This window comes from Ahaetulla prasina, chromosome 3 (assembly GCF_028640845.1).
Source record: "Ahaetulla prasina isolate Xishuangbanna chromosome 3, ASM2864084v1, whole genome shotgun sequence".
In the NCBI taxonomy this organism is placed as follows: Eukaryota; Metazoa; Chordata; class Lepidosauria; order Squamata; family Colubridae; genus Ahaetulla; species Ahaetulla prasina.
The window spans coordinates 123839212-123858084 of record NC_080541.1 but is presented as its reverse complement, the minus strand read 5'-3'; the positions used below and the strand labels follow the sequence as shown (position 1 = coordinate 123858084).

Genomic DNA, 18873 nt, shown 5'->3' with positions numbered 1-18873 from the left:
TTTGTAAAGCTTCCCAGGGCTGCACTAGGCTAAGAAAGGCTAGGGCAGCCCAGCGGCTTTTTATTTTTCTGCCACAGTTCTTTCCTGGATAAAAATCCAGGAAACAATAAAACGGCTCAAGCCTAGGCTGCAAGAGGCTGGCGTGGCTGAGAAACTTGAAAACAGCCCCCAGCTGCAAGCAACAAACATGCTCCACAGTTGATTGGCGCCGAAAAAACTCCTGAGTAAAATGCAGCCGCGCCAAGGCTCTTAGAGGCTAGCGCTGCTCCAGCAGCTTTTAACAGGGCGCTCCAAGATAATGGAAGCCAGCTGCAACCTTTGGGGTGAAAGCAAACCCCTGCAGCACCCCCCAGAGTTACCAGCCCGGTACCTGAGGGGAAAGGGGAGGGTGGGAGACGTCGGAAAGAGCAACCCCCCAGCTCCAATCCATATCAATGGAGAGCCCTCCCTAGCTGCAAGCAACAATCATAGATCCAAGAAAAATCAAGATAAAAGAAACAATCTTTACCTGAAAGGAACAGAAAGAGAACCAAAATCCAAAATAAGAAAAGAATATCCAGGGAATAATATAATTCAACTCTAAAGCTCTGGAGATAAAAATCAATCGACCATAGCTGAGGCTGAGTTGATTAAAGCTGGGGAACGTCACCAGGGAGGCGGAGCCTCAGCAGTTTTTTCTTTCAACTCAGAGACCATAGAGCTAGAGACTGGAATAACCCAAATGGCGCCTCCCATCGCCACACTATGGAGAATTATGATTTATCTATATAGAGGAGCTTGGGATAAAATGGAAATCTATAGCCTCTCTCAAGAGTTGTGAACTACAATCTTGTGTGACTTAGTAAGAATGTCCAAGAGTAAAGAATGCTGCAGCTTGTAATTCAGCAACATTTAGCATAGTTTCCTCATTCTGAACTAGGGGAAAAGAATTTAAACCCATTATTCTCAAATTAGTAAGTGGACCAGACCACAACTAGTTGTTTGCAAGGAAAATTGATTCAATAATTTTGTATCATTGTTGATTTAAAAAACAAAAAACAAAGACACACACTGCATGATGTGGGAAGAAATACACACAAAAAGTGCACACATTAGAATATATGAATACACGCTTTTGCTTATATATTCTTCCCTCCACAATTAACAGATGAGGAAAAATAATAAACACAAGATTTAAAATCTGTTCCTTCACACATTAAAAACAAAGTGAGAATGAGGATAACTCACAGCCTTAGGTTTGTGTGCAAGTCTTCTAGTTGCTCAACTTTGTAATTCTAACATTTAGTATAGGTTTGAACTGGACAATTGTTTTATAGTAGAAATCCAGTAGCCTAACAAAAGGTACTCAAATTATTTTGACTACATTGGGGAAGCAAAAAAAAAGCTTAGTTAAAAAATATAATAGAAACTTCAGAATAAGTTAGGAAATAGGTAATTACCTTCAGAGATGCTAGAATCATGAAACATGGTTTCAAAAGCTTGGTGAGTTTCAGCAAATGAAGGTCTATCTAGGGGACTCCATTTCCAGCCTACAACGTAATAAAAAGCAGGTAATTACTATTTTCCATTAGAATTTGCAATCTAATTTCCACTATTCTGGAGCAAGAGTGTCTTCCACTGTAACTCTGGCAACATTTTTAAGGTTCTTATCATGGTTTATTGCATTCTATTTTCAAGTATCTTAAAATTACTGCCAACATTTCTGAATGTAAGAAATACCTTGATATAGCTGTGTAGTCTGGTATTCCCTTTCCAGTACTGATCAGCCAGATATTTTTGGAAGACCCAGATAAAGGGCCTGAAAGTAAAAATCTTCTTTACCTTGAATGTCTGGAATGATGCTGAAGGTTCCATTTATTTATGATGAATAATAGCTGCGGTGGCTCAGGGGCTAGGACGTTGAGCTTGTCGATTGAAAGGTCGGCAGCTCAGCGGTTCGAATCCCTAGTGCTGCCGTGTAACGGGATGAGCTCCCGTTACTTGTCCCAGCTTCTGCCAACCTAGCAGTTTCGAAAGCACATAAAAATGCAAGTAGAAAAAATAGGGACCACCTTTGGTGGGAAGGTAACAGCGTTCCGTGCGCCTTTGGCGTTGAGTCATGCCGGTCACATGACCACGGAGACGTCTTCGGACAGCACTGGCTCTTTGGCTTTGAAATGGAGATGAGCACCGCCCCCTAGAGTCAGCAATGACTAGCACGTATATGCGAGGGGAACCTTTACCTTTACCTTATTCTCCACATATTTAGCTAAACTCAATTAAAGTCATGTAAGTTGCTTGTCAAAACAATACTGAACTGCTACATGACAAATAACTATGCCTTCATTCACTTTGAACCTTCACAAATTTCTTCTAACAGCAGCAAATGAGTAATTGAAAAAAATTAGAACTCTCAAGCACCATTTATAACTTAACTAAACATAACTTTTTGGTCTTTTTTTCTGACCAAAATAATCCAGATGCTTAAACTTTAACTTTTTTCCATTTGTAAAGTATGATATTTAACTTCCCGGCTGGTTTGCAGTTGTTTTTGTACTCTCATTTTAACTAGTTAGTTTTTAAGGTAGAACAAAACGATATCCTACATCCTTGGGATTATCATTCTCTTCTACCTTAAAAATTGTACTTATTCCACTTAATATCTTGAATAAATATTTCTGAAAATTTGAACTGGCACAGAAGGTCATTGCCTGAAATACAGGTAGTCCTCGAGTTACGATCACAATTGAGCCCAAAAGTGAGTTTTCCCACATTTTATGACTTTCTTGCCACAGTTGTTAAGTGAATCACCCCACTTGTTAACTTAGTACTATAGTTGTTAAGTGAGTTTGGCTTTCCCATTAACTTTGCTTATCAGAAGATCGCAAAAAGTGATTGCATGACCTAGGGACACTGCAACCATCCATAAATATCTGAATTCTGAATTTTGATAAAGTGACCTTGAGAATGCTTCAAAGGTTGTAACTGTGAAAAATGGTGATAAGTCACTTTTTTCAGTGCTGTTGTAACTTTGAATGGTCAGTAAATAAACTGTTGTAAGTCAATGACTACCTGTAGATCTATAAAATTGATAATACTTATTTTTTAACTTCCAAGTCTACTTCAAAACATTGGTTTTTAACAGAAAATTTCTCAATGGATTGGCATATTTAGACTGGCATACCTAAAGTTATGTATTTCCAGCACCCAGAATCACAGTGAGATGGGTGGTGTATAAATCTAATAAATAAATGAAATGAAATGTCTTATATTAATTCAAGGAGTGACCCAGATTCCTTTACCATTTAAAGTAGGGTTAAAAATTGGGCACCTGGATTTTCCCAGTTCTAAGACCTTTCAATACTAAATTAAAATCTGCTTTAGATATAGGCTAAGGCTATTTTTTAAAATTACTATTTTTTTATACTCGGACTGTTACTCTCCTTTGAATATGGTACAGTTTTAATTTTAATATATTCATGTTTGTTTTTGTGTGTTTGGCTATTTATTAGTTCTTTAAATCTTGTAAGTTACATTTTGATATTCAAATAAAACACTTTGTGCAAGTAAATTCAAATATGCAGTCATGTAAATGTCATATGATTAGGGCCTGAGCACGTGACAACCTCTTAGCAATATCAGAGCAGAAGCAGCCATAATGAGCTTGGGGTGCTTCAGGAAGGCGGACGAAGCTCTGGGAAGCCCAGCGCAGGTCACCAGGAGTGTCTCTCCACTCTGGCGCAGAAAATCCTCACCGCAAGCAGGATTTTCAATACTGGAATAGAAAGACACTCCCAAGAAACCTGTCCTGGGCTCCTCAGGGTCCCCCTCACCCTCAGGCACCCCACACTCTTTACATGGGATTCCATCCACTTAACCCACAATATAAATTAATGATTGCAAGTAGGAATGCTGGGATTGCAATCACTGGCAAAAGCTGTCATGTTGGCGATCATGTAACATCTCACTTATAGACTGCTTTGCTCAATAACTGAGATTCTAGTCCCAACTGTGGTTGTAAATTGAGGATTAACTGTATTTCGACTTCACAATAAATATATATGGTATTTGATCACTGTCATCCTCTGTTAATAACTCCACATGAGTGTTAACCTTCACTATCCATGGAACATATTTATATTTATACACCCACCCACACCCACAGTATGATTTATTCTACAGTATCTGTAAGTGTGCATATGATTATATGTGTAAATGTATGCATGCACACATCTCCAACCTGGATCTTTTTAAAAAAAATCTCAGATCGTCCTGGAGTGTAATATAATTTTTTTACATATTATTTTTACAAAATTTTTGCACATATTATTTTGACTGAATTTAAGAGGTATGACATAACTTGGATGTCTATTGGATAATCCACAAGTCTAGATCCAGTGTTGAACTTAGAAACTTATTTTGCTGTTGTTATTGGGTCATTCACCGGTTGACTAATATTAAAAACAGCAGAGGAGTCTTAAAACGCCATATAAACCCATTTGTTTCAGTGAATTCAAACACAAAATGGGGGGGTGGGAGGGATCTGCAAGTCTGTTTGCAAACATTTTCAGAAGATCAGGGGATTCCATCCAATTTTCAGCAATTCACTTTTTATTGCAGACACCCATACCAGAGCCTATACCAGGGGTAGTCAACCTTTTTATACCTACCGCCCACTATTGTATCTCTGTTAGTAGTAAAATTTTCTAACCGCCCATCGGTGCCACAGTAACACGCTGTGTATCATCGTCTGCGCATGCCTCTTGCGCATCATGGATTGGGTTTGGGGGGGCGTGCCGGCTACCAGCTCTCCTTGTCTGTTACAGCTGGGTGGTGTGGTGGGAGATGCGCGAACTATTCTGGGATGAGGCTCTTTTGTTTGTGGTCGCACTATAGCGCTATTTAGTTTCACTTATGTAACGTGAACTAAACTTATGCATGGGTCATACAAATAGTACATTTTCAGAAATTTAAATTGTCACCGGGAATTTTATGAAAACCTAATGAAAATGTTTTTAAATAATGCTATGAATTTTTTTTAAAAAGTCAATTAAATTTAAAAAAAGGAAAGTGCTTCAGTATCGGGCAAAACCCCTACTGCCCACTATGAAAGCTGGAACACACACTAGTGGGAGGTAGGGACCAGGTTGACTACCACTGGCCTATACTGTCCAGGAGATTTCCTCATCTCTGTTAAACACATTTTATTTTTAAGAGGACATAGCACACTACAGTAAGAAAGCAAGGGTAGCAAAGTTTCCTTGACAGGCTACTGAATGAGTCCATATCTGTATTTTAAAAGGATCTTAAATAGTTTTGTCTCTGTAATCATGAAGTTATGAACTGTGATTTTCTATCAATTATATTCCAGTCATATTAGGAAACATGAAACATCTATTCAATCTCCTCAGTAGAAATCAATGTTAAAGACCATTCAGTTTTACAGAAGCTGCCATTTCTTCTTCTTCACAAGAAACTGCCTGTATATCAACAACTTATTATCATATATAATAATAAATGCTAAATGTACTTTGAAAGTTACCAAGACTTCCAGTTGCATTTTTTCAATTTACATTTGCTTGTAAAATAAAAATCAGAGCATTATACTCACATGCTCTCATGAGTTCATAGACCTTTGGTGGGCAGCCTTCAGGTTGTTCCATCCTGTAACCTTTCTCCAACAAATCATAAACTTGAGAAAGGTCAATGCCGGGATAGGGGGACATTCCATACGTGGCAATCTCCCACAGCAGTACTCCAAAAGCTGCAAATTAAGCAAGAATGTTTAAAGCTGCATTGTTTAAACAACATTGATTCTTCTTATCAAGGTATATTGAACTTCTTAACTAAAGAAATACTATCCTGAGAATATAAAAATGGCCCAATGTAACTTTGTAACCCTGATTTACTTACATAAAAGAACTCTGTACTAAAGGACTTTTTCTCTCTTACCCCAAACATCTGATTTGATTGAGAATGTGTTGTAGGCCAGACTTTCCGGTGCTGTCCATTTGATAGGAAACTTTGCTCCAGCATGAGCTGTATATGTGTCTCCTGTCATCAGTCTGCTTAATCCAAAATCAGCTACTTTCACCACGTGATTTTCTCCTACCAGACAATTCCGAGCTGCTAGATCCCTATATAAGCAAAAAATACAAGGAAATTAGCACCCCTATTTTATTCATTTATTTGTATCCCATCTTTATTGTTTTTAGAAATAACTCAAGGCGATGTACATATCCAACATATCTTCCTCTTTCTATATTCCCCACAAATATCCTGAAAGTGTATGATTGTTCATTTTTAGAGAATTTTAGAGGAGGCATACAAACATTTTAAGACTGGATTCATGGAGATAAACTGGAAATTGTTAAATAATGAGTTCTGAGAATCCACAATTTTGGAACTGTGAAAATCTACAATAAATACAATATATTTCTTTAATAAAACATTCATTTAGCAATTCTAGGCAAGTAATAGTAATAGCAGATATAGTAGCGGAGGGCATAGCCGATAGTTGCAGCAGAAAAGTTCGGCTCCCCAAAGTCTTCTCTAGATCAAGGAAAGAACCAAGATCACCCACAAGTGGTTCTTACAGAGACTCCTTGTGAGACCATAAAACAGCAGTCTTTAGTGGGTTTGCCTAAGCAGCAGTTCAGAGCCTCCAAACAGATATTGAGTTCACACATTTCTTCTTAATCATTTCAGGAACTGCCTTGTTAACTGCTTTTGGGAAACTAAGAAATTTTAGAATGACACATTTCATCTTACGGTGTGATTTTCCTTCAATCCTTAGCAAATTAAATTTTATGTAAGCTTAAGAATTTGAAGAAATATTTTTTATTTTGAAATAAACAGCAAAAGAATGAGTAGACTGTTAATTTTGGAAAGTTGCAAACACACCAAGGGACCAGATTAATTAGCATTAAGATTAAGAAACTAGTTATAAAAATCCTTATGAATTGTTTAAAATCCTTATTAAAAATATATGAAAATTTTGAATCTAAATGTAAGAATGTAACTGATAAGCATTGGGCTAGAAACCAGGATATCATGAGTTCTAATCTTGCTTTAGGCATGAAATCGGTTGGGTAACCTTGGGCTACTCCCTCTCTCTCAGCCCTAGGAGAGAAGCAATGGGAAACCACATTATCTTAAACCGGGACAGAACAATTTGGATGATTTTACCTCTGAGCAGTTTTATCTTCTAGACTGTACTAGGAATGCTTGATTTTAGTGGGAACACACAATGCAGATCTAGAGATTATGTGAATGACAGAATAAGCTATTGCTTTTGCTCTAAAATGGGGAAAGACTACGTCTATTGTTCTGCTCATGAACAAGATGCTCCGTTTCCCCAGCATCTTTAGAAAAATCTTGAGTATAGGATCTATTCTCTCCTGCTGCAAATACTGCCAACTTCCACACATTCAATGAACCCTTTATAAACTATTGTGATGAAAAGGAGACGCTGGCATCTCCATCCAGTTTTTAATTTATGTAGCTTTTTATTGAAGCACCCTAAATCACCCTTGGCAATTCCTGCAGTTCTTGTCAAGATGTTTTCTATGCACACAAGCAATTCAGTGTTTACTGGCAATATGGTTCTGTAATGGAAGCAGCACAAACTCACAAAAATAACTCAAATAAATATTTATTGACAGACATTCCTAGCAAAATGATATTCATCAGGTCAGAAAGTTAAAAATGAGTAAAGAACAACAACAAGGAGAGGAGAAATCCCCACATAAAGTATGAATAAAAATAAGCCAATGAAACTGAACCCTAAAAGAATTAGGACACTCACGAGGATTTTCTTTTTATGCAACACACAATTTAGTATTTGAATTTGCTATCAAGAGATGGTGCTGGTTACCAGCTTTACTCTTCAAAAAAGAACTGGACCAATTCATGAAAATCATGGGATCAATGGTTATGAGGCTTGACATTAGTGTGACTGGCCTTTGAAGGACATCTGTGGGGAAACTAGTAGGCTTCATTGTGCAGTCAACTGACCACTGTGAGAACAGACTGCTAGACTAAGTGAGCCAGGGACCTGATCCAGCAGGGCACTATTTATGTACTTATTCTTTGGATACATACCACCTTTGTAAGTGTTGAATGTGTTCCCTTCAGGATCTTGTCTCTATTTATGTCCTTTCTGACCGTTCTTTAAAAAGCCTATCCTTATGTCCCATCTTTCATTATCCTTAAATATAGCATTGGTTGGGCTTTTGATTCGCTTAACCATAAAGCTGTTCCTGTAAATGTTGTCCCGTTTGCCTTGAACTGGGTGCTATTGTGGTAGGAAAACTTGTAGGTATCTGGTGGGAATGTAAATGCTAGCTTATGTTAAGCCTATGGATACCTACAGGTCACCTGGTATAATGATTGCCAGATCACCATTTGATCAATCTATATAAGTTTAATTCTGCTGTCCAATCTGTTTTTTCTTGGAAACAATTAATAAAAATCAAGAAGGCTTCTAAGAACAGTTCTTAAAATGGTATCATGACCATAATTCATTCCATAACTTTGGTCACAACCCGATTTAGTCATGTCCTGAACCTAATTTTGAAAATTTGGCAGTTACAAAAAAAATGGCACGGAAGGGGAAATTGGCTGCAGAAAAAAAAAAGTGAATTTTTTGGTCGGAGCCTGATTTGGTCTTGGTCAGAAGCGTTCATGACCAGAGGTTCTACTGTACTTGCTTTATACCAGTAATGTTTATTAAATGCTTGATGCACAGGGAAGGACAGAAATCTGACTCAGTTTCTCATAAGTTATAATGTTGTTCTCGGCACACGCCTGCTAGTTGAGTTGGCTTCCTCGATGCGACAGAACTTCTGGAAGTAGTCTTCCAAACAGATCTTTTTTGTGTCATATTGAAAGTCATTTGATCTTGTTGAGACTGTTTCAGTTTTTGCCCAGCACAGGATCAGTAGGAATGTTACTGCTTGTTCTCTGAGTGAAAAGCAAGTTTCTGTTGCAAACATTGGACCATTTCTCTGTTTCGTGTTATTTTAAAGAATTATGGGAAAGATCTTTTCCTTGCTCAACAGGGAATACAGGGATTTGCCAAATAGGTTTTCTTCTTTGAAATTTGTGCTCGGAGTTAGTAAATGAGTATGTGTTTAATTCTGTCTAGAATATTTTTTATCCAAAATTCATATTCTTACCTGTATCAACAGAATAGCAATTCTGATGATAGAAAATTGAGCCCAAATCTGATGACAGAATATTCTAGGCCAACAATATATTGTATCCATGATGGAAGTAATTCAGAATATAAAATGTAGTCTTTAAAGATTCACAAAACACTTATTCAGTCAAGATAGGGGACATGATGGGTCAAAGGTTAAATTACAACTGAGCTTGTCAGTTGGAAAATTGACAGCCTGGGTTCAAGACCGAAGCACTGCGCAATGGGGGGGAATCTCCCATTCTTGCCCCAGCTACTGCCCACAGTTCGAAAGCATTGAAATGCAAGTAGACAGATACCACTTTGGTGGGAAGGTAACAAAGTCCTGTGCGCCTCAGCATATAATCATGTTGGCCACATGACAATGGATACATCTTCAGACAACACTGGCTTCCTTGGCCAAGAAACAGAGATGAGCACTGCTCCCCTAGAGTCAGAAATGACTGGACAGGGGAAACCTTTACCTTTACTTTACAATCAAGTTGAGTCATATTTGGGGGTAAAACATATACATAGGTTTCTGAGCTTTTAAATATATAACACATTATGTTACCATGGGAAAGAAACTTATTATTTGTCCTCAAATTTAAAACAATTATAAAATTAGGACAAGATTCCTGAGATTTCCTTCAATTCAAATTAGCTTGGAATAAGTCTGATCAATCAAATCCTATTATACCTTCAAGTTATACCCTCAATATAATGCACTGCAATTCACAGATACATTATTATATTCCTCCTACATTCCTGCTTTACTGAATGTCAAGGTTTTCTGCTGACCTGTGAATAAAATTCTTCTTCTCCAGGTACTCCATTGCAGAAGATATTTGGGTGGCCATATACAGCAAGACAACAGCAGTCACTTCTTCCCGATTGCACTCTCGTAGGTAGTCCAGCAGGTTCCCATAGGGCATATATTCGGTTACTATATAAAAAGGGGGTTCTAGGGTACACACACCTGAAGAAACATAGGAGAGTTGCTAAATCCTTATGTACCTATAATTTTGCAATAAAATCTAATCAGTAATTGTCAAAATTGGTAGCAGTTTTTTCTACATTAAAATAAAAGGAGGAAAGATTTCTTTCTCACAATTAAAGAAATCTATTTTAATGATTTTTTTAAAAAAATTCTAAGTGATACAACAAAGATTTCTACACAGATAATTTTGACACAATAGAAGTTCCAGAAGATCAAAAAGCAACTAAGGAAATTGGGGGGGGGGGGAGGAGGAGGAGGGAGAGAGAGAGAAGGTGGGGGAGAGAGACAGATTATTAACAGTATTCCAAAAGCCCCAGCACTGCAATGTGAAGTCTCATTGCTGCAATGCAGTGAAAAGTCACAGCGCTATGGCATAGCAAGATCATGACAATTACACCAAAAAGGAGAATAGAGAGAAAGGTCAGCAAGATGTGGTGGCAGGGGAAGAGAGTCATAAATCAAGTGGGCCCAAATCTTTATCATATGACTATGGGGAATTGGTCATAACTTTGAGGATCAGTCATAAGTCCATTTTTAACATCATTGTAACTTTGAACAGTTGCTGAACAAATGAATGCTAAGTAAAAACTACCTATAATTATATATAGCCCTCGGTTTAATTTCAAAAACTACTTCAAGAGTTCATTTTCTATATCTGGTAACAGGAATCTCTCATCCATAACTTTCTACTTAGATATAAGAAACAAAACAAAACAAAAAACAGCAAGACAGATATATAAAAAAATCTGTTTGTCATCAAAATTAAGCAACAAATTCTACTGCTTTATTTTAATGACAAATTTGTTAGCAAAAAGAAATCCACATCAAAGCCTTTAATGTGGATAACAGGTAGCCCAGCCCTGACACACATGAAGCAGTGGCAATTGTTGTTTCTCATTAGCAAGATGATTCTATAATCTGGAGGCCATAATAATAATAAGAAAAGTGGGAATATATATTGCAATAAAGAGATTATTTATTGAGAACAAACAGACAAAAGACTACATTAAATTTTGGGCTGGGAATGAGGGTTAAAATTGGTTGAAGCTTGGAGGTTTTGTCTGCTTTAACCGTAGTTCTGAATCTACTTAAAAAAACATTTCTTTTAGGTATTTGCAAACTAAGAGATGAATTTCAATCTTGAAAAATAACAAGGGGGCCTTGACTGCCAATTCCACCTCTGCAAACATTTGCACAGGTTCATAGATTTGGGGAAAACCAACAAACACTCCCTTCCTTCTTTCCTTCCTTCCTTCTTTCCTTCTTCATTCATATAAAATATAGGAAACTAAAACAGCAAAGACTATGATGGGATGTCGTTTACTTTAAGCAGATGTTGTCTTTTCTAATAGTATATCAATCAAGTGTGTGGAAAGCTGGAGAAAAAAGTCTCATGCCTATTGAGTAAGATCCGCATACACAATTTTATCAGAGGAAAGCTTTCCATATTTAGAGTTTTGTTCAAACTGATCCAAAGTAAGTAACACTTAAATACTATGCCTCAACTGTTTGATGTATGCAGTTGGAATGCAACAAATACATATTTGTACACTCACCTAATAACTGTACTAGATTTGGATGCTTGATTTCCTTCATGACAGAAGCTTCTTTCAAAAACTCTTCTACCTCCATAGTATCTTCCTGGAAGTTTGATAAGAGATGCCTCCTCTTAATAACAGCAGTTAATTTACACAGAAATTTGGGAGCAGATGCCTTATTACAAGGGGGGCAAATGACAGACCAAGTTATATATCTAATTTCCCAGCTCTTTTTTTCCTGGTTCCCAACCCAACCATAATAACAGCAAAGTAGGAGCATACAATGGAAAGATCACGTTCAGGAGATCAACACTTCTGCAATCATGACTTTCTGAATGTTTCTAAATCCAAAAAGGTCTATCAACTGGTTGCACCAGAAGTGACCAGCCGGTACTCTCAGTATTTGCTCCCAAAATAGGTACTGGAAGATACATCATTCCTTAATTTACATTAAATATTTCAGAAAGTAATACTTTAATTACAAACATCTGAGCTTTTCCAAATGGATTGATAGTACCTCAAGCAAATGATCTTTTCACTTGAAAGTACATTTTTGGAAGGTTAATCTCTGCAGGAAAGGCTTTTTGCACATATATATTCTGAATAATCCTGTAAGCTGTAGCAAGATAGACACGAAGCACTGTAGCAAAACTGAGATGTAGGATCCATGTTTCTGATAGCATGTGTTGTATATATGTATATGCACAGTGGTTGTCCTAACCAAGAATTTGAAATTTCCAGCTTACAGAAAGAAGGAAAATGTCAGCCAGTTTTAATAGGCACCATTTCCTAAATGTACAGAGAGAGAGCATCTCTATTTGTACAGGTAGTCCTCGACTTAAAACCATAACTGAGTCTGGAACTTCCATTATTAAGCAATGTGGTCGTTAAGTGAATTGTGCCCAATTTTATGATGTATTTACCATGGTTGTTAAGCAAATCTGGCTTCTCCCATTGACTTTGCCTATCGGAAATTGGCTGCGAAGGTTGCAAATGGTGACCACAAGATGCCAAGATGCTGTAAACATCACAAATGCATGTTGATTGCCAATCCCCTGAATCACAATCACGTGACCACAGGGATGTTATGATACATGCAAGGACTAGTTGCAAGTCAATTTTTCAGGACTATTGTAACTTCAAACAATCTCTTCATGAATGATTTTAAGCTCAGGACTACCTTTAAAAATCTGCAAATACTAAACAGCCCAAGTTCGCAAGGTTTGTGCTTTTGTAGTCACAAACCTCTGATAGTCATGACATCAGCAGGCAGACAAGTACTCTAGCCCTAGCAGTGTATACTTCAGATGGATTTCAATAACATCAGAATGCTCTCATGACTCCAATCATACCTTGAGTGTTTTCACTGCAACTGTAAGGTTATATTTCTTCCATACCCCAACATACACTTCACCATATTGTCCTCCCCCGAGTTTGTGCTTCATGGTGATATCTGTTCTTTCCATCTCCCATTTGTCATGAATGGGTGACACTCCATAGACTGTTGGCTTATTGCACTTGGGTGCTGGGTAGTGCAAAGTTGTTACGAGGCCATCAGCTACCGTTGAGTGATGGTGAACTAGTTCTGCCAAAGTGTTAAAGCGACTTTCAGCTGTCACATATACCTGTTAAAGAGGAAATTAAGACCTTATATAAACTGGTCAATGTGAAAACGTAAGCAAGTAAGAAAAAAACATCTTCTCTCCCTCAGCCTTGCCCCACAGAAGTCTCCCCTATCCTATCCCCTGGTTCAGGGGTGAAATGTAAAAATGTTTGCTACTGGTTCTGTGGGTATGGCTTAATGGGCATGGCTTGGTGGTCATGTGACCGGGTGGGTGTGGCCAACTTGACATCACTTACTGTTAGAACCAGGAGCTGTACATTTCGAAGCACATTCTGCTCCTTCTGAAGCCCCCAACACTTTGAGTTTCCCTCTGCCACCTAACCAAACATCAGAGCCTTCTCTTGCCCCGCTCTCCCTCCCAGAGGGCCGCATATTCCCCCCCCCCACCAATCCTCTGTACAAACCAGTGGTGAAATCCAAAAATGTCTTCCCCTTTCTTTCTTTCTCTCTCTTCTCTCTCTCTCTCTTCCTCCCTCTCCCTCTCCCCCACCCCCACTTCCCACCCCCACACCCAGGGAATAACTGTAAGGAAATTCGGCCATGTTCTTTCGGTCTCTGGAAAGTTATCAAAATAAACCTTGCATTGCAAAAGGAGTGACTGTCAGGCTGTTATAGCACAGCGCCACGAGGTTGCCTCGAGGGGAGCAGACAGAGCTGAATCTCTCTCTCTCTCTCTCCCTCTCCCTGCCCGACTGCAGCAGGAAATGGCAGGCAGCCCTGTCTCTCATCTCTCTCTTTCTCTCATCTTTCTTTCTCTCTCTCTCTCTCTCTCGTGTGTGTGTGTGTGTGTGTGTGCATATTCCCTCTTGAACCATTTCCAAAAAGAGGTGAGGGTTGGGTTTTGGTTTTTTGGTTTTTTTTTGCTGATGTTGTTCTTTCTTCTTTGGGTGCTTTTTAACATATGATTTAAATCAAGAGTCATTTCAGGTTCCCAGAAAAATGAAGGGTGAAGAGAAGGGTGACGGTGCCAGATGGAGGCTCACTCTGTATTCCAGAATGGAAGCGAAGCGCCCCTCTACTTGCCTCTTTTTCCAGCCCTTGTTGGGAGACGTGCAACTTTTCTCTGCGCCTAGACACTGGCTGGGCTGCCTGGATGCAGCCAATGCTCCGCATTGTAATGGGCTCCAGGAGGAGGCGGAGGGGACGCTGTCTGCCCCATTGTGCAGTGCGCTAAGTTTAAATGCAAAATGTAGCAAACAGCCACGGAGGCGGCGAAAGGAATATGGGGAGACGTGCCCCAGCCAGTGTCTTGGGATGGAAAAAGTCCCTGAGAAAAAGGCTTTTAAAAGGTAAAAATAGAGGCTCTGACCGTCAGCTGTGGTGCGTGATCGTCAGAGCCTTTTTTTAACCTTTTAAAAGAAGGAAGTAATGACACCTGGAGCCTTGTGCCACCATTGCTACCGGTTCTCCGAACCATCTGCCACAATTGCTACCGGATCGTCTGATCCGGTCCGAACCGGGAGCATTTCACCCCAGCCCTGGTTGCTGCTGTGAAAGTAAAACTGAAAGTGAAACTCCTCTCCTCTGCTTGTGTTTAGCATTTGAACAGATTTCTTTTCAGGTGGGGAGAGGGAGTAGAACTCCTTAGCACCAGAGTGTTTTAATCATAATATAGGAAATGCTAATGCTCTCATGGTCATTTTGAAAAATCCTTTCTTAGTGAGCACCTAGAAGCCAAGAGGAACATACGTGGCAAATTTCAAGTTTGTAGGCTTTACGGTTCTGGAGATTTCATGATTACAGTGTGAGTGGGTTTCACTTTTATATATATATTGATTATTTTTTTACTGCATCTAAAACTTAATAAAATTATTGCAAAATAATAGATATGCTGAAACCGACAGGCCAGTTCTCAAGGAGTGCTTTTGGTACACACCCTGCAGCTCATGTTGCTGGCCATTCATGAGATTTGCAGGAGGAAGGCTAGGCTGAGACCAAGCAAAGGATTTGTGTGTTGGGCTTGCCTCCATCCCTCACTGAAGTCTGCAGACTAGTTTTCCAGAAGCACTTTCAACACAAGTTGCAAAGTGTATGCTATGCCTCTGGGAGTTCTACCTCCCTGATTCCTCCAGTTGTACTGCCATCACAAACAGTCCAGGGGTGAAATCCAGCAGTTCTAACAGGTTCTGAAAAACCAGTAGCAGAAATTTTGAGTAGTTCGGAAAACCGGCAAATACCACCTCTGGCTGGCCCCAGAGTGGGGTGGAATGGAGATTTTGCAATATCCTTCCCTTGCCATGCCCACCAAGCCACGCCAACAGAACCTGTAGGGGAAAATTTTGAATTTCACTCCTGAAACAGTCCCTCCCTCACAGTCTCCACCGTTGCTCAGGAAACTGATGCCTGCTTTCCTGCCTTGCCTAGCGACATAATGCATCATGCCACACTGTCCTGCTACTTCCTCTTTGGTCAGGCCTGATTAGCTTCCTTTGACAGATGAAGCTCTGCAACCCTACTGCACTCACCACATGCCTCCCAGGGCTGCACATTTTCCCAGAGCCTGGATTCAGGAAAAAGACTGTGAAAGTCAGGTGGCCAACATCCAAATTTTGATCAGGTGACCATGGAGGTGCTATAATGGCTGCAAGTCATAAGTCTATATTTCTCCAGTACTACTGTAACTTTGGACAGCTTGAATTAATGGTTGTAAGTTGAGAACTACCTATATTGTTATCTTAGACTTTGCTTCTTCTGTATTTTCTGCTTGGACAGTTCTAAGGTCTGCTACAGGTACTTTGGCCTTCTGATGACTAAGTAGTTTGTCCAGAAAGCAATTGGGAAATCATTATTATTTCTGGAATAACATGTGACTATTTGATCTGGCTTCCTTTTGGTTATTTTCAACTTGATTATTAGAGCAATATTAGCCCTTCTTCACAATATGCCTAGCAACTGACCCTGCCTACTATCTCCAAGGGGTTTATCTAAACTATTAGGACTAACAACTTTTATTTTTCAAGAAATGAACCCACTATAAATAAGAATTTCTATGCTTTCTATTGTTCACCCAGAACGATTGTGGTATACATAACTTTTTAAACAATATTTAAAAATAAAAAGAGATTAATAGCTGTAAACCTGTCAGATCAAAATTAACTGAATTACTACAAGAGTAATTTTCTCATGGCTCAGTATCTGAATATATTTCAACTCATTAGTTATATAGATTTAACTAATAGTTTGTCTTCCAAAATGATTTTTTTCAATTTCTGCAAAATAATGCAGAAGGTATGATGCTGCTAATGAAGAGAATAGAGAACAGAACCTATTATTTCAGTGCTTCCTTGATGTTTGATCAGTGGCTAATCAACTTGCTCATTCAACACAAAATCAGAAGAACATCCCTTGCTAGGAAGGTACTTCTTCTTACAAAGGTAGATGGAATTACAGAATAGGAAGCATTTGCTTAAGAACTTGTATATTTAAGATTTCTTTGGCCCAAATATTATATATATATAGATATATTGTACTTATACAAAAAAAGTCTCTCAGAACAGATTTACCTTGCCATCTGTGGTGGTATTGATCCTGTAGTGGTAAACACGTCCCTCGTACCTGAGCGAGATTGACAGCTGTCCTGGACTGCTCTCACTTTCTCGAACAAGGAAGCTGCCATTAATGAGGCTGCTCAACAGATATTCAGCTGCACTGCGTGATACTGGTCCATGATACCAGGAATGCTTCTCCAGGCTGTTTACTGGAGTGATGTAGTTACTTGGCACCCATCCTTGTCCATTCTTGGAGCGTACTTCACTCCATTCACCATTCTGATTGTAACCCAATACACGCAGCTTTTCACCTAAGGCAAAGAGAAGACTCCAAATAGATAAAATGGGATTTATTTTAAAGTTGAACCTTGTCCTAACCATATAAGAAATAGTCTCATTCACACAAACAAGAACATTATAAAGTAGTAACACCTAGAAATTAAGCACAAAGAGTATATCTTTGTGTCCCATGTTAATGCCCTGAGATGTCTCTCATAAAACAGATAGAACAGAAAATTTATTTGTATATTTTTTTACAAAGTCAACTTATTGCCCCCCCAACAATCTGGGTCCTCATTTTACCTACCTTATAAAGGGTGGAAGGCTGAGTCAACCTTGGGCCGGGCTCGAACCTGCAGTAATTGCAGGCTTTGTGTTCTAATAACAGGCTTCTCTATTGCCTGAGCTATCCCGGCCCTGTTTGAATTATAGTTTGAATTATTATGATCAGACCAAACCAAGTAAAAACCCAAGGTTACAGAAAATTAACTGAATGAAATGAAGACAGATTGTTGGGTGCCAAGGTATCGACAATGCTGGATACCAAAATGAATGCTTGCAGATCTTTAGATACAAGAGAAATAAGATAATTGGGGGGGACTAAGTAACATTTGGAATTATTGTAGCCTCTAATATGTCCATTTACAAAGTGGTTGTCAAAGGAGACTTGCCTAATCCCAAAATGGTCACCAGACAATGAGTATGATCATTTTGAAATACCCATCTCTTATATCACCAAATATTTAATAATTTTACAGCATCGAACATTTTAGGAAAAAGCTCCAACATTTTTTTTTTAAATCTTCCTCCTAGAAGTATGTAAATATAACTTGGGGTTTAAATACTATCTTTATATAGTGTTTACATAGAGACTGGATAACCATTCTGCAAAGTAAAAAAAATAATAATTAAGGAGCAGATAGGCAAGGTAACTGTGATTGATCATAGTGAAAAGGGCATCAAGACTAAGAATATTTACCTGAACAGAATGGACAAGAGATACCACAATTATGATATAGCTTACTGCTAAATCATAGCAGGTCTGTTATCCAATGCAGTCGAGATGGAGAACTGCTGTTATGTCTCATTTCTTGAATCAAAAGTTACTACAGAAAAAGCTACAATGTGCTCTAGTACTAAATTAAATAGTACACTGTCACAGAGAAAATAATTCAATTTCTAATAACAGGCTTCTATTGCCTGAGCTATCCCGGCCCTGTTTGAATTATAGTTTGAATTATAGTTTGAATTATAGTTTGAATTATAGTTTGAATTATAGTTTGAATTATAGTTTGAATTATAGTTTGAATTATTATGATCAGACCAAACCAAGTAAAACCCAAGGTTACAGAAAATTAACTGAATTACTACAAGAGTAATTTTCTCATGGCTCAGTATCTGAATATATTTCAACTCATTAGTTATATAGATTTAACTAATAGTTTGTCTTCCAAAATGATTTTTTTCAATTTCTGCAAAATAATGCAGAGGGTATGATGCTGCTAATGAAGAGAATAGAGAACAGAACCTATTATTTCAGTGCTTCCTTGATGTTTGATCAGTGGCTAATCAACTTGCTCATTCAACACAAAATCAGAAGAATTTTTCAGTTCCACTACACAACAGACTACTAAGGATCTCAAATTTATTAGGACTCGGACAAGTACTAGTTTGAATTATTATGATCAGACCAAACCAAGTAAAAACCCAAGGTTACAGAAAATTAACTGAATGAAATGAAGACAGATTGTTGGGTGCCAAGGTATCGACAATGCTGGATACCA

At 38.4% G+C, this 18873-nt stretch overlaps 1 protein-coding gene across 1 annotated transcript in view; it reads right to left on the bottom strand.

Annotated features, from left to right (window-relative positions):
• The window catches only part of ABL2 (ABL proto-oncogene 2, non-receptor tyrosine kinase), a 57659-nt gene that overhangs the window by 12183 nt on the left and 26603 nt on the right, over nt 1-18873 (bottom strand). Inside the window, exons 3-9 of the mRNA XM_058178684.1 lie at nt 16826-17121; nt 13051-13323; nt 11717-11801; nt 9962-10139; nt 5932-6116; nt 5591-5743; nt 1440-1529 (exon numbers count right to left, since the gene is read on the bottom strand). Of these exons, the coding sequence (XP_058034667.1) occupies nt 1440-1529; nt 5591-5743; nt 5932-6116; nt 9962-10139; nt 11717-11801; nt 13051-13323; nt 16826-17121 (1260 nt within the window). The remainder of the gene's footprint in view (nt 1-1439; nt 1530-5590; nt 5744-5931; nt 6117-9961; nt 10140-11716; nt 11802-13050; nt 13324-16825; nt 17122-18873) is intronic.